This window comes from Centruroides vittatus, unplaced genomic scaffold (assembly GCF_030686945.1).
Source record: "Centruroides vittatus isolate TY-2023 unplaced genomic scaffold, ASM3068694v2 contig_884, whole genome shotgun sequence".
Classification (NCBI taxonomy): Eukaryota; Metazoa; Arthropoda; class Arachnida; order Scorpiones; family Buthidae; genus Centruroides; species Centruroides vittatus.
The window spans coordinates 1,414,123-1,428,336 of NW_027122576.1; the positions used below are offsets into that span (position 1 = coordinate 1,414,123).

The following is a 14,214-nucleotide window of genomic DNA, read 5'->3' on the forward strand; positions in this document are numbered from 1 at the left end:
AGTACTGTAGTGTCTTGCCCCTGTACATTATACTTTTCCGTTAGCAATAGAGTCGTGCGGATCATCTGTTAACTGCTTCCAGTTTTGAATTGAAATAACGTGACTTCCGGTTCGCATCGGAAGTTCTTATATAGTTAATCGGGTCTCCTAAAGTTTCCATATCTAATCTAGTCTTTCATCTATGTAACTCCGTTCTCGAGATTAATTAAGGAAAGATGGATGGACAAATGACAGTGGAAATTTGTCTACAAATTTTTTCAAGTTGCAGCCCGATTAATGTGAAACTAGTATACTCGAGTTTTCCTAAACGTTTTCCAGTAATATAATGTTATAGAAATTAAAACAAAGGCAGTTTTTTTAACTCTAACCGCAGCTTACCCAGAAAGAGAGAGATTTTGCCTCTATTGCAGATAATAAACTATGCATTTTATATTTAGGAGCCGTTGTACGCCGACAATGAAATCGGTGTGACTTACTTTTCGGCTGTGACAGTCTCTAGTTATCACTTTCAGGATTTAATCTGAACAAACTCAGAAAATTTTCACGGACGATCTGTCCCGGATACGTCGGGATGTACAGTACCAATGGCGGAGTGGATAAAACCATTGAACATTGATCGCGAGTTCGCGCCTCACCGACGGGCTGGCCACGTGGGGTTTTTTCACGTAAGTAACACCTAAATTGAGACCAGTTTCCCATAAAAGACCTCCCGGGAGACATTGTCCATGTGTGGCGATGTCGTATACAAATAAAACCAAACTTTGACGGGCTCTGTCGCTTACTACATTGTCGTCACATTTTGGGTTAGGTCCAACCCATAATCAATATGATTGAAAGAATGTCTTAATACTCACAAGCTAGAAAGAATCAAAAAAGAAAGAAAGAAATTTTTAAAAAGCTATTGATTGAAACGTGTCGCATCAAAACAAATCATATGAGAAAATAATTGATGTTTCATCTGAGAAGAGCGGCATTTAGCGTATTAGCAAAAAAAAAAAAAAAAAAAATTCACTTTTTATCCGAAATTTTTCAGGGATTTTTCGATAACGTATCTCGATTCGTATTTTTAAAAAATACACCAATCATTTATGACTACGTTTAAGTTTCTTCCAGGAGAAATAAATTTGGCATAGTATACATTCTTCCCTATAAATACGAAGGGTTCGTTGACATTAACAACTTAATGCTGATTAGAGTAAGCTAACTCGAATCTCGAACGTTCAAACGTCTAAACTTCTCAAAGATATTAACAGAAAAAAAAATTAAAGTGATATTTACCAAACTTACAATATTTAATTCTCTCAACTTAATTAATTTTATTAATTTGTTATTTTTACTTATATTAGACTTTTTATCTCTTATTATAATATTCAATTCAATGGAAACACGCAACTCTTCGCTTGCCCTTCGTCATTTACAGACGAAAGACGACCCAGAACTCATCACATGTAGGTGGCTGCGTCCAAGGTCCTAGATTATAAGGTTGCCAACATCTATAAAAGAGTGGTTGTCACCAGCCACGTGAATTTTTTGACTCAAAGATAGGGCAGAAAGCTACCTCTGCACCATGCCTTCCTGCTCGGCATTGGCGTGTGTCTCTCTTAGTTTGGATCCGGCAGCAACACTATGACGAGAAATCCCATCGAGACACTGCAGCACAGATCACCAAGCCTTCCCACCACGACGGGGAGGAAAAAAGTACCCCTGCCTTGTTTGCATACTACCCAGTCTGACAAAAAGCCAAAAGTCCTGATCCGAAAGGACTTATCCCGGGCCAGAAAGGAAGTATCCCGGTGGCACCACGAGGAGGTAAGGCTCGGAGGATTTGGGTTTCCGCCCCCATTTAGTCCGAAGAGACTCGTATTTCGTCTCTCCGCATTAAATGAAGTCAAACAATTAAATAAGACGCCCGATTGTTATATTACATTCTTATTATTTGTATTGTCGTCGTTTACTGTTTCGTCAATCGGTATATTCATATTTCCACAGAAATTTTTGCAATTTATAAATCAAATTCTTCACAATTATATTAATGTATAATTAATGAATTAAATTATTGCAGACAATTTGTAAATTCGTTCTAACAACAATTCAACTGTTCGAAACTTTCTATTTTATTACTATCTAAATAGTTAGATGCAATAATATAAATAGTAACTAAAACAGCCGGTAACATATAGTGTAACGATACCAACCTTATAATAAAACAAATGCATAAATATTCCAATAATATAAACGGTCTTTCGCCCTACATGGGCATTAAGTATCGGGGGAAAGCAGCCGCCTTTTTTTCCCGTCGGTATTTTTTACTCGCCCTACGTGGGCTTTAATAATCGGGTGGAAAGCAGCCAACTTCCCGTTTAATAGTTCCGTATTTCTAATAAATAAAATTATAAAAATAAAATTTACAGAAGTACTTTCATTTATTCTAAAGTAATGTTAATATGTTATCTTATATTTTGGAAAGTTCAGAAGAGGAATTTATATTTTCCACACACACACACTAATACATAATCCGCAAATCATTTGTTTTTAGTTTTTAGGGTTCAGGAGGTCTCAAACGTCAACATTCCAAAAAAAAAAAAAAAAAAAACCCCGGAAGATCAATTACAATTATACACAATTACAATATTACGTTATTACGGCCAGGTAAGTAACACGTATTATGTTATAACTGCCAAGAAAGTAAAATGAAAGACTAGTTCCTAAAAAAGTACAAAATAGTGCTCTGAATGAGACGATTGAAACCTTATCAGAGCTATAGACCATGTCCATAGAAATAAAAGATCAAAGGAACCGATGTCTACATGTGACCCTTTAAGAGATATAACTCCTCAAAATCAGACTGCTTGTTAAACGTGCGATAGGCTTAATAAATCGCGCCCCGGAAGTAGTCGGTGCAATAATGTTTCATGAACTTTTAGCCATCTCTAGTAAAGTGAATTTTAATTGATTTTTAACATTGTTTTGAGAAGAAACGGAGATCGTCACGGCCCACTAGCACTAACTAGAGTACCTAGATATCAGAGTAGCGACGCACGAGTCATCGCCTCCATGTTCTGTCGACTGTCGTCATTTGGTCTACGGGTTTACATTAAGAAATGACGATTTTTTTTTTAATGTAAACCCGTAGACCAAATGACGACAGTCGACAGAACATGGAGGCGATGACTCGTGTGTCGCTACTCTGATATCTAGGTACTCTAGCACTAACCATGTGCCATCTCTATCGGCACGTCGCTGATCGGCGCCACAATACGATTGCATGGCTCATTAAGCCTAAATATCAAGTAATAGCCTGAATTTTATTTTTATAGTCTAATCAATCATACTTAGAAATAGATAATGCAAGACTAATATTGGAACTTGTGCCGAAGAGGCGATGAAGGCTGCAGTGCAAATTTTTATAGGTATGTTGAAAAGCAAATAATAAGCTAGAGGATGAGTTTTCAATGTTATTCTATTATGCATGCAGAAGAATCTTTACAGTTGACCAATGGAAGGAATTTTCTAGTTATGCTCTGATGTGTTCTAAGATATTTTATGGTTTAACACATTTAGTTGCGATTATTTACATATAGTTTTTTGTTTTGGAATGAAGAAAATGTTGGTAATCACAATTTTTATATGGGGAAATTTTGCATGATGTCAAACAATGTATATCTATAAACTCTAAAATCATGGTCAAAATTTATTGAACAATAAATTATTTTATGAAAAATTAAGATTTAATAATATTTGACAGAAAAACATTAATATATTCAAACATTATTTCTCTGTAATCTATGTATTTAAGCTTATATTTTAATTTTTAGAAAATTGAACATTTGTACAATATTATATACTCTACATGCTCATGAGAGAATGGTTACTTGATTCGAGGAAAGTGGACATCTGGGAATTCGACCCGATCGAAGCTGCAAACCTATCCCTTCCTTGCATCTGCTACAGATTCGCCCATTCGACTAAACCAGTTTCAATTTTTAGTTTGTTTATGTAGTTATGGCAACACAACACTTGAGCGATCTGCCTAGAGGGGATGCCTTCCGGGAGGTCTTTTTAAGGGAAACTGGCCCCTATTTAGGCGTTACAGACGTGGAGAAAACCCGTCTGTAACGCCTAAATAGGGTCGTGGGTTCGCCCCGTTCTCTGAACAGAGAATTCGGTCGTGGGTTCGCCCCGCGAGGCGCAAACCCCCCCCCCAATTCTCTGTTCAGGAAACGAAGACTGCTTGGCCACTGGTGGGCCATCAATTTTTAGTATTCATTAAAGTGAAAATGGAATTAAATAAGCGAAAATAAAACATAAATAGTTATAAATAATTTTTATTTTATATTCTTTGTTATTGAAATTGAAGAAACTTTTTAATTGCAGATTGTATCAAACGCAATTTATTCAAAAGCAACACATCACGATCTCTCTTCTGAAGCATTCTATAATAAAACATGGCTCTAATAAAAATCCATTCGTACAATTCTACATTCTGTTTAAAAATTTTATATTTCTTCCTCAAAAGATAACTCCGAAAAACACATTGAACGATGTTGAATGCATTCAAACAATGGGTATAAAAAAGTCTTTCACAATTCATCCTCCACCAAGATTGTATTTTAACGGATGCTAGTGTCTTTCGAAAAAATTAAAAAAAAAATTATATTTCAAATAAATATCACTTAAATACGTTTTAAAATACCTGAATGTTTCTCAATTGTTCTAGTTTTTCCCTTTCGTAAATATGGCTCTCGTATATTAGTTTTATCTTCGCGAACTTGAATGTAAGCCTTATCTATTTGAAAGTAATGGAAATTATCAACATTTATTATCCATTGTTTATCATAAAAATAAATTTCCATACTTTAACTCGCTTCATTGTCTTTCTAAGTTTGGACCAGTTCAAAATTGTTCTCGATCTTGCCAATTTTCTTAAACCCATATTATGTTTCAGATATATTACCCATCGGTTCGGCCTCTTAAAAAATGCATAAAATAATTGTAAATTTCATTATACGTACTCTATTATGAAGAATAAATATCAAATGTATTGCATTCATTGGCGATTTTGGCGTAAGCAATCTAAATCCTCAAGATTTAGGGCCTAAAACTTTCGTACGGTCTCGGTCCAGTTAGTACAGTAATGTCACGAAATGTTATACTGTGCTAATTGGGATTCTATGGCTTGTACAGCGGCGTGCGGTGAAAATTTTCAAAAAGGACCAGATGTGAGAAAACTTATTTTTCATACATTATAACAATTATTTAAACACCAGGAAAAAATTCATTTTATTTGCACGCTATTGGCACATTAATTTTACTTTCCCAGCTCCGTTATAAATGAGTCCTGAGGGTTGTTCAGGTTTGTTCGTGAAAGTGTTGAATTCAGCGTAAAGAAAGGGAGAACGGATGGGAAAAATACACGAAAAATGCATATTTTTTATATAAAAGGTTTCAAATACAACTGCATTAAAAGTGATATTTAGAAGGTACTTCAAGGAATTTAGGGGACTAGCCTAGTCCTCGTAGTCCATTTTCGGCACACCACCGGGCTTGTACAATGTTAAATATTGTGTGATACAGGCTTTAACTTATATAAATGCATATAGGGGATCTCTTACGTCCACGTTTGTCCAAAACCCAGGCCTCGGATAAACGTGGACATATGAGGCCCCCCTGTATGCTTTGAAGGTATTACATACCTCGGAAACTGCTTTATATGTTAAACTTGAGCGCTTTCGTTTCTCTGTCCTTATCTGCAATTTATTTAAATATTTTACTAAAAAATAAAGAATAATTAGTTTTTCTCTTAGCTTCATCCTTACTCTGATAGCGCTATAAATGTGATTTATTCTTCGTGATTCGGACTGTTTCTTTCGATACAGTTCGGAAAGTACGTTCTTCATTTACAATCACATTTAAGATTTAATAATGGAAAAAATAATCATTTAAAGAAAAATCAAGATAAAAAATACATTCTCTTACTTCGTACGAACTTATTTCGATTTCTTTTCTTATTAAAAAACCGCGTAAACAAGCTTGAAAATGTATAAACATCAAATTAAAATCTATTTCTTCTGATGATTTTCGTGAATTTATATAAGAAGTATTTAGAAATTTGTGGTTCTTTATGGTGTTAAGATTGTCACCAGCGATGTTAAATCTGTCACATTTTCTCGATTTATCAAAGTTGTTACTTCTATTTAAAAGTGTAGACGACCAAGTAAAAATATTCGGATGAGAACGTAAATTCTAGTTTTAAAAAATTTAATTTTTACGTAAAAATTTGAATTATCTTTTAAGAATTTTAGTAAATATTTACAAAGAATCTACTTTTCTCTTTTTTGAATTCAAATTTTTTCCGTTATGCTCCTTCCACCATTTTTGAATTGCTGTAGCTGTATTAATCTATAACAAAAGACGATAGTTTTTAACAATTTTTGTAACTTTCTGTTCTGCACAATGTGTCATTTGGGTTTGGTACAGAAATTTCTGAGATTGCAAGTGGGTTTTCGATTCTGGATCCCTAGAGCGGTAGATCGACACCTTGACCGCCTGGATCATCCGGTCTCCGAAAGATAATGACTAAATATTGTTAAATCTAAAAATAAAAAATTTGATAAAATTTTACCCATTGATTTCGTTTCTTTTCGAATTTGCGTCTCGCTATATAACCCTTCGACAAAATTTGAAAACTGTAAAGTAAACGATATCTCTTCTTCTTCATTTGAAATGCTGGAAGCTGCATGTACATTTTCTTCCAAGAAGCTCGAATTTTTGCCTCAGTCTGGACATTTAAAAACAATTATTATCTTAAATATGAGTTATTCTAAATTAATAAAAATATTTTTTTAATGTATAATATCCATTATTTTATGAGGTGCCGTAACTAGATAGGTGCAAATGGTACAGAAGCACAGAATCCAGGACAAAGGAAGTTTTGCGGCCATCGGAGCGATTCCATAACAAAGTTTAAACTTAAAACCGTAAAAATTGTAAATTATACATTGTACACACACACAAACAATTATAAGAACACAAAACGTAAAGCACTTAGATCTAAGATGTTCATCGTACACTTCATAACAGATAGAAAGATGAGCTTGTGTTCAATGAGGACGAGAACAAATAAACAAATCTGACACAACTGCTGCACACCTATAAATGAGACATAAAGAAGACGTCTCAACAGAGTTACAAAAACGAAAAGAATCCGAGGAAAAATTTCAATCGTCACAAATGTTTAAAACAGTAACTAAAACCAGTAATCAAAAAGCGAACATAATTGCAAGATAGCTACCAAAGTTGATTAATTTAATTTATCCTCTTCAACACAGTTTAATTACAACACAGCACATTTAAATATCTCATTTTACAATAGAATTATGATAAAATTCTAGCCATATGCTAACTTACCATAATTGCCAGCCTGTTATATTTTATAGAAAGATAATTTCTTATTGCATGTTGTATAACTTTAATTTGCTTGAAACAAAAATTCCCGTAGAATATAATTCGTTTCCAATTTCTTATTCTCGTAATTGCATTTTTCTTCAAAATAATAGAATTTTAAAGTTTTTATATGCTAATATATTTAATCAGCAGCCTAAAATTAAATGTACATTACCTTTTTTTTCAACTCTTCGTACGAATTGCTTTTGATTTTTCTCTGACAATCGATCGCAACTTTCCTCTGCAATGATCCTGTGCCATCGCGACATATCCTTCTAAACCAACGTTGCAATTTATTAGCCGTTGAATTCTTATAAAATAAAATTATGCAAATTAATTAAAAATACGTGAAATATTAAATTATTTAATAATTAACACATTACCATAAAGATAATGATTGCTTTTAAATTCACTTGATCTGATCTGATCAGATAACCTCTAGATAAACTTTGTAATCTCTGTACTAGGAAATAGAGTTTCTGGTATATTTTTCTTTGTATGACCATTCTCCACCAGCTCTGTGTAATAACAGCTGAATGTTGCTAACCAGCAAAAAATAATAGAATAAAAAAAGAATTTAAACTTAAATTTCTATATTTTTAAAAACTTACCATGAGCTCGTAAGTAAAGAGGATAATTTTGCTTCGAACGATACGACCTCTAATAGCTGCTTGGAAACTAATCAGAACAGGCCAATTTTTGTTGTACTTGCGATTTAGCAAGAACAGTTTTATCAATTTTTGCAGCTTAATTACAGCAGCTTTCTGTATAAAAAGATTTAGTTATTTATTAGTCCACTTATTACAAAGCGCATAAAGTCTGGAACCAATAGGGAATTTTTCCTCGTTACAGGTTGAGTGATTGTGCTGAGTAAGACCGGATGGAGATAATTCTCCTTGTCTGTCGAAGATCCTCATTAGTTTACGACAGCAAAGAACAAGAAGCTGACAGAATAATGGTGTGGTGCAGTTAATGGAACATGCATGTCATTGTGTCCTTCTTCTTTAAAATATCTGTTATTGGGGATAATTATCATGATAGGAAATAAAATAATACCGGACCATCGAAGTAATGAAGTATGTGTTTTTGCTTATTTTTTCCATTGGTTTCAAACTTTATGCACACCCTGTATAAATATTTACTATTTACAATAAATTTTACTTTGTTTTTATATTGCAGAAGTAATGATTTTTTACAATTCTTCCTGATATATTTTAAAATAATGGCACAGTTTTTCATTTGTAAATATTTTCTCTTTTCAATCATCATTTTAAAACGAGATTGCAATGCGATCAAATGATTCAACTATAAAATGTGGACAAATAGAATTGTATAACATGAAAGATATATATATATATATATATATATATATATATTTATTACAGATAGTTTCTGTTACCTGAACTTGATTTAATATTTTGTATTTTACTTCAACTCGAATCCACCATAACTGAATAATTCTAGAAGCTGTATCCTATAAAATTTGTTTGTGTAATATATCTAATTTAAATCATTTTAAAAACAATCTTTAAAAATATTTTCGTTAACTGACTTTTTAGATCAACATGCATTTGTGATATAAAATGAATTATAATATTTTTAAATTACCTTGATAATTCTTGATAGTATTTTTTTCACGCGATATCTTCTCAAGATACTTTGGATAGCAATCAATTTTCTTTTATATCTCATTACTAGAATTCGTACGTGAATCTTCCACCAGAGCTGTGCGAAATAACATAATCATGAACTCATAAATTAGAATTTATCGTTTTGAGAAGGATGAGGGATGAAGAAAGACGCTTTGATTCATACTACTAATGCAAAAGTATGTTATGAGATCGAATCCGATTTGAATCCAGATATTCATATAACAAGTAAATAGAGAGGTTGCGGCCGAAGTTTTAATCGCGAAAACGTGAACGTCGGACGTTCATTGCCGGCATCCTGTAAGCCTAGAAGTTTGACAATGGCGTTTGGAACGTCGAGCATGATTCCACTGACGTTCCAAACGCCATTGTCAAACTTCTAGGCTTACAGGATGCCGGCAATGAACGTCCGACGTTCACGTTTTCGCGACTAAAACTTCGGCCGCAACCTCTCTAATAATCGCGAATGAAAAATTAATTGAAATTAACCTCTTATTTCCCATCCATCTGACTAACTTAGAAGTAGTTTTTCTCATTCCTGTGCCCACCAGTAGACAAAATCCTTGAACACTAGTAGTTCATCGTGGACTTTCGTCTTACCAACGGGCTAGCTAGGTGAAATTTTTTGGGTTTTATTCACATCTAAGTAGGGGCCATTTTCACATGAAAGTTCTTTCCTGGAGGCATTTTCTCTCTTTAGAAGATTGCCTATGTTTTGCGTTGCTGTATCCTATTAAATCAATTCTTATTCTTAACGAACAAAATTGAGATTGCCATATAGTCTAGAATTTACAATATTAGATTTTTATCCTTCAATTCGTGGCATACTCAAGATGACAATCCAATGCGATTTTAATAATGTTATACAGTCAAACCTGTTTTTATGCGGTCTTTTTATGTGCGATTTTTATTTGTGCGATTTTTTTATGCGAATTTTTAATTTGTGCGGTTTTTTTTTGTGCGATTTTTTATTTATGTGGTATAGTTGGCGACTAGTCTCGTGCGATTCGTCATGTCTCACGTTGACTTATTATAGCTAAATAAACTTATTATAGCATAAATGCACTTATTATAGTAATATTATTGCATGAATATGCGAAAAATGAAATAATTTACTTTTTAAGTCAACAAAACACCACCTGGACAAAAATATGTAAAACAGACGATAGACCAGACGATGCAGTCAAGTGCTGACATCTGTTGTCAATAAATTCTATTTCGTACGGTTTTGAGTTATTTTCTATGTGAGACTTTTTTTATGCGGTCCCTGTTGACAGCATAAAAAATATTTTTTAATTGTGTTGCGAAAACTATTATTTACAGCCATTCGTGAAGTTTCGTGAGATTTTTTTTATGCGTTTTTTTTATGCGGTCCTTATCCACCGCATAAAAACAGGTTTGACTGTATTTTATTGCTTTTACGTGCAAATATTAAAATGTTTGACAAAACATTACGCTTGGCCAGAGCCAGCCTTAAGTCGATTGGATAGATTGGACTCAATTGAGTCTGCGGGCCAGTGGGTTTCTAGTTCGTTTAGCTACGGCAACGTGACACTTTGTGCGATCTGCCTAGGGAGATACCTCCCGGGAGGTCTTTTTAAGAGAAACTGGCCCCTATTTAGGCGTTACAGACGTGGAAAAAACCCGGAAAACTCCATGTGGCCAGCCTGACCGAGCGAGGTGCGAACCCACGACCGAACTCCCAGTGTTCAAGGAACGAATATAGCTTGGCTACTGGTGGGCCGCGGGCCAGTGGGAGTCCGCGCTGAATTTATTGACCTATGCGAAGAAAAGAAATTTTTATTCTGTAAAGGAATTGTTATCTTATTTTACAAGAATTATAGATTTTTCAGTTGTTAACATTTTTTACAATATAAATGTTTTAGCGGTTTCATTATCGTTTAATTGTTTATTTTTTAATGATTTTAATTTGGCCCGCGTTTGCTTAGATACTCTGCACTTGGTAATCTATTACTTCTAATGTAATAATTTATTGGAATTGAGTCTTTCAGTGCCCAGCGGATAAAATCACTGAAACATGGTAATTGGTCTGGAATTTGTGCCTGACCAACGGGTTGGCCACGTGAAATTTTCTATGCTTTCTTCAAGTGTCTAATACCAAAATGCTACAGTTTCCTATAGAAAGTCCACTCCTAGTCAGATCGTCCATTGCATTGCCTTATTCCATTGATCCAATCTTATTTTAATTGAATTATTAGAATATTTTACTATATAACGAAACAATTAAAACTTATAAAGTATTAAAAAATTAAATTAACGATTTTGAATCTCACTCGAAGAAATATGTGTCCATTTCTTCTAATGTTATTATGAAAAACAAAATAGCGAATCACATTTTGAACGAGGATGATTTTTTCATTAAGTAATTCCACCGAAACTGAATCCTGAATAGAAAACATTAATTTGTAAATAAATATAAGAAATAATTATATCAATAAATTTGTTACCTTTATCCTTTTGCATGTTCTATTTTTAAAAATTCGCATCAGTGAATAAAATTCTTTAATCTTCATGAATAATTATCATTTTCCTCTTTCAGATATAATAGTGATAATTTGGAATGGTGTTTTATTGATAATGTAATACACGATTAATTTAATAATAATAAATGTATACTGTATTGTTAGTTAAACAAATACTTTTATTTTTGTTACTTTATTAATGCTTTCATCTTCTCTTTTAACAGTAATTTCTATCAGGCAGTTAAGGCGTCAATTTACTTTTTGGGGATCCGAGATCGGATCCAGGCGGAGGAAAAGTCCTGGCGAATTTTCGTAAATGGTCCATACTCATCCTGGATTCTGTAGACCAACAATGAAGAATCCAGATGGTAACGGTCGGAACCAGATTTCGGGTCAAGCCACCTATGAAAAATTCTTTAATGGCTCACCTGGATTTGTTTCCTGATTCCCAGAGCGACAAGCTGATGCTTTAACTACTTTGGCTGTCGACTTATTGCATATCCATTTAAAAATGTGTTGAGAAATTTACATTTTCACATAAGATAATGTCTTGTTATCAAAAACTTGAAGAAAAAAAAATACTGTACTACATACTGCAAGCAGAAATGTTGGAAATATATATTGAGAATGGGGAGAATGGCTATCTGCATTCAGTCCAACCACTCACGTATAATTAGTGCCCACCAAAAAGTGTGCACAATTCAATTTGGACACTATTTTTAACATTGGTTTCTGGCATAATTTTAAATAGCGATGTAGAAGGATAGGAGACATGTGAAAGATGACACAAAGATCCGATCTCTTTCAGCTGTTTTGTGTTTTTACATTTTAAAAACATTTTTATACTATCGGTATATTACTAACAGCTAATTTTACTGTTTTACTTTTTTACAGATATCATTACTGCGATCCTAACAAGAGAAATTGTGGTCATCCTTAATTTAGTTTCTGAATGTCAACGAAATTCCGGTTGGCGAATTTTTGGCTATTTTCTCAGACCTTTTGTCACTGCGAACACCTGGCAACACTGAAGATTGTTTAAAAAATAAAAATATTGTGAGGACGGCATGGCGAATTCTACAATTCCTAGTGATTTCTTAAGAAGTGTTCTTCAAAACGGAGTTGGTAGATATGTCTGTCAGTTAAAGCGAGTAACTTTAAAGTTCTGTAAAAGTCACGGCGGTAGTAAAGGTGTTAGAGAGTTCATAGAAACGGAATTGGTTGACTTTGCACGCCAGAATCCCGGGACCGTAGTTTACCTTCAACCGAGGAGGCATCGAGGACCCGTTATAAGTGCCGAGTATTTAAATGGTAATAAAGACTGGTTATATTGTCAAAACTACAGCCGAGACGAAGTTAGAAAATGGCTGGAATATATGAAAAACAAATCTGGATTACCCATTGTGCGAATAAGGAAGTATCATCATACAGATAGTCCAAGCATTCAAGGTGTATGGCATCCCTTCATTCATAAACCTACGCATCTTAATTTAGCTAAATTTCCTTGCCCGGAACGGAGTGAACATTGTACTCCAGGCCTTTCGGCTACTGAACAATTGTTGCAAATTGCCAAGGCTGAGAAAAATGTTTATGTAGATGATGAAGATGTTGATTAAATTTATTTCATACTTAACTGGAGTTACAAAATAGAAACTCTAAAATAGAAATTAGAATTTAATTTAACAATTAAAGTATATAGAAAAATATTAGCAAGCTGTTAAAATGTAATGAGTTTTTGATATTTTACTGGAATTTATTAAATATTTATACAAATTTTAGAGTTAATAAAAGTAAAAATTAGAGTAAACTTACTTAATATACATGTAAAGTGAATTTTTTTGACATTTAAAACATGAAAAATGTGTAAATAAAATTATGGTACGTTAATAAGAAGTGATTATACAGATGTTTGTTTTGTACAAGTTTTAATCATGATTTTTAATTCAAAGTTTTAATTTTTAAGAAAATGTGTTTTTTAGTGTTTTAAAAATGGAAATTGGACTGTCTGAATATAAGCATAAAATTATGAATATCTATTCAGATGTAACGTATTAACAACAAAAGTGAATTACAAGTGTTCAAAGTTTTAACAACTTATTATATTTCATCTACAAATATTTTTCTAAAACAAAATAATATGATTTAGATTTTAATCACATTTCTGACTAATAAATGATAGGTATAATTAACTGGAAAATTTACAGGTTAGTCATTCAAGTAAGATTACTATTAATTTTAATACAAAGTTGAATCTGAATTCAGTAAAAGATTTATCATGTGTAGATATGAAAGAAAATATTCATAACCAATAAATTAATTTATTAACATACAGCACTCATTTTGTTGTTATATGTTGTAGCTATAAATTACAGTGTTTTACAAAATTGAACTAGCTAGCTGCTGTATTTAATTATTAGCAGGGTGGCCATTCATCTGGTGGTATTCTGGTCACTTATCTATTGAATGTTTTGAAATGGAGCTATCTGCATTGCTTCTTATTCTAAGAACTGATGCAGTTTCAAAACATGATGAGTGCCTAGTGTGTCTCCAGGTGACAAGACAGTGGGTAGGTAAGGTTGGAGAAATAGAAGACATTGCCTGCCTGGCATATCTTAAACTTTTGCATCACTCACCATTAT

At 33.1% G+C, this 14,214-nt stretch overlaps 2 protein-coding genes across 7 annotated transcripts; one reads left to right on the forward strand and one right to left on the reverse strand.

The window, feature by feature from the left end:
* Nucleotides 1-4,334: 4,334 nt before the first annotated feature.
* Nucleotides 4,335-11,696, reverse strand: LOC136983601 (abnormal spindle-like microcephaly-associated protein homolog). Of its 6 annotated transcripts, none has more exons than XM_067280391.1 (17): nt 11,561-11,696; nt 11,387-11,497; nt 9,052-9,168; nt 8,843-8,917; nt 8,605-8,748; nt 8,055-8,207; nt 7,827-7,961; nt 7,619-7,753; nt 7,408-7,542; nt 6,623-6,778; nt 6,325-6,399; nt 5,977-6,243; nt 5,817-5,891; nt 5,694-5,747; nt 4,856-4,969; nt 4,694-4,786; nt 4,335-4,627 (listed from the first exon to the last, which is right to left on the reverse strand). In XM_067280391.1, exons 1-17 carry the CDS (start codon nt 11,624-11,626, stop codon nt 4,343-4,345), a joined length of 2,190 nt encoding a protein of 729 aa, XP_067136492.1. In that variant the 5' UTR covers nt 11,627-11,696; the 3' UTR covers nt 4,335-4,342. The 6 variants fall into 6 exon arrangements, with proteins under 6 accessions (XP_067136492.1, XP_067136491.1, XP_067136493.1 ...); XM_067280390.1 differs by having other exon boundaries at nt 7,827-7,985; XM_067280392.1 differs by lacking the exon at nt 7,408-7,542 and having other exon boundaries at nt 7,827-7,985.
* An 831-nt stretch (nt 11,697-12,527) lies between these two features.
* On the forward strand, nt 12,528-13,371 carry mRpL43 (mitochondrial ribosomal protein L43). The gene has a single exon (XM_067280396.1). It carries the CDS (start codon nt 12,643-12,645, stop codon nt 13,189-13,191), a length of 549 nt encoding a protein of 182 aa, XP_067136497.1. The 5' UTR covers nt 12,528-12,642; the 3' UTR covers nt 13,192-13,371.
* The last annotated feature ends 843 nt before the right edge of the window (nt 13,372-14,214 follow it).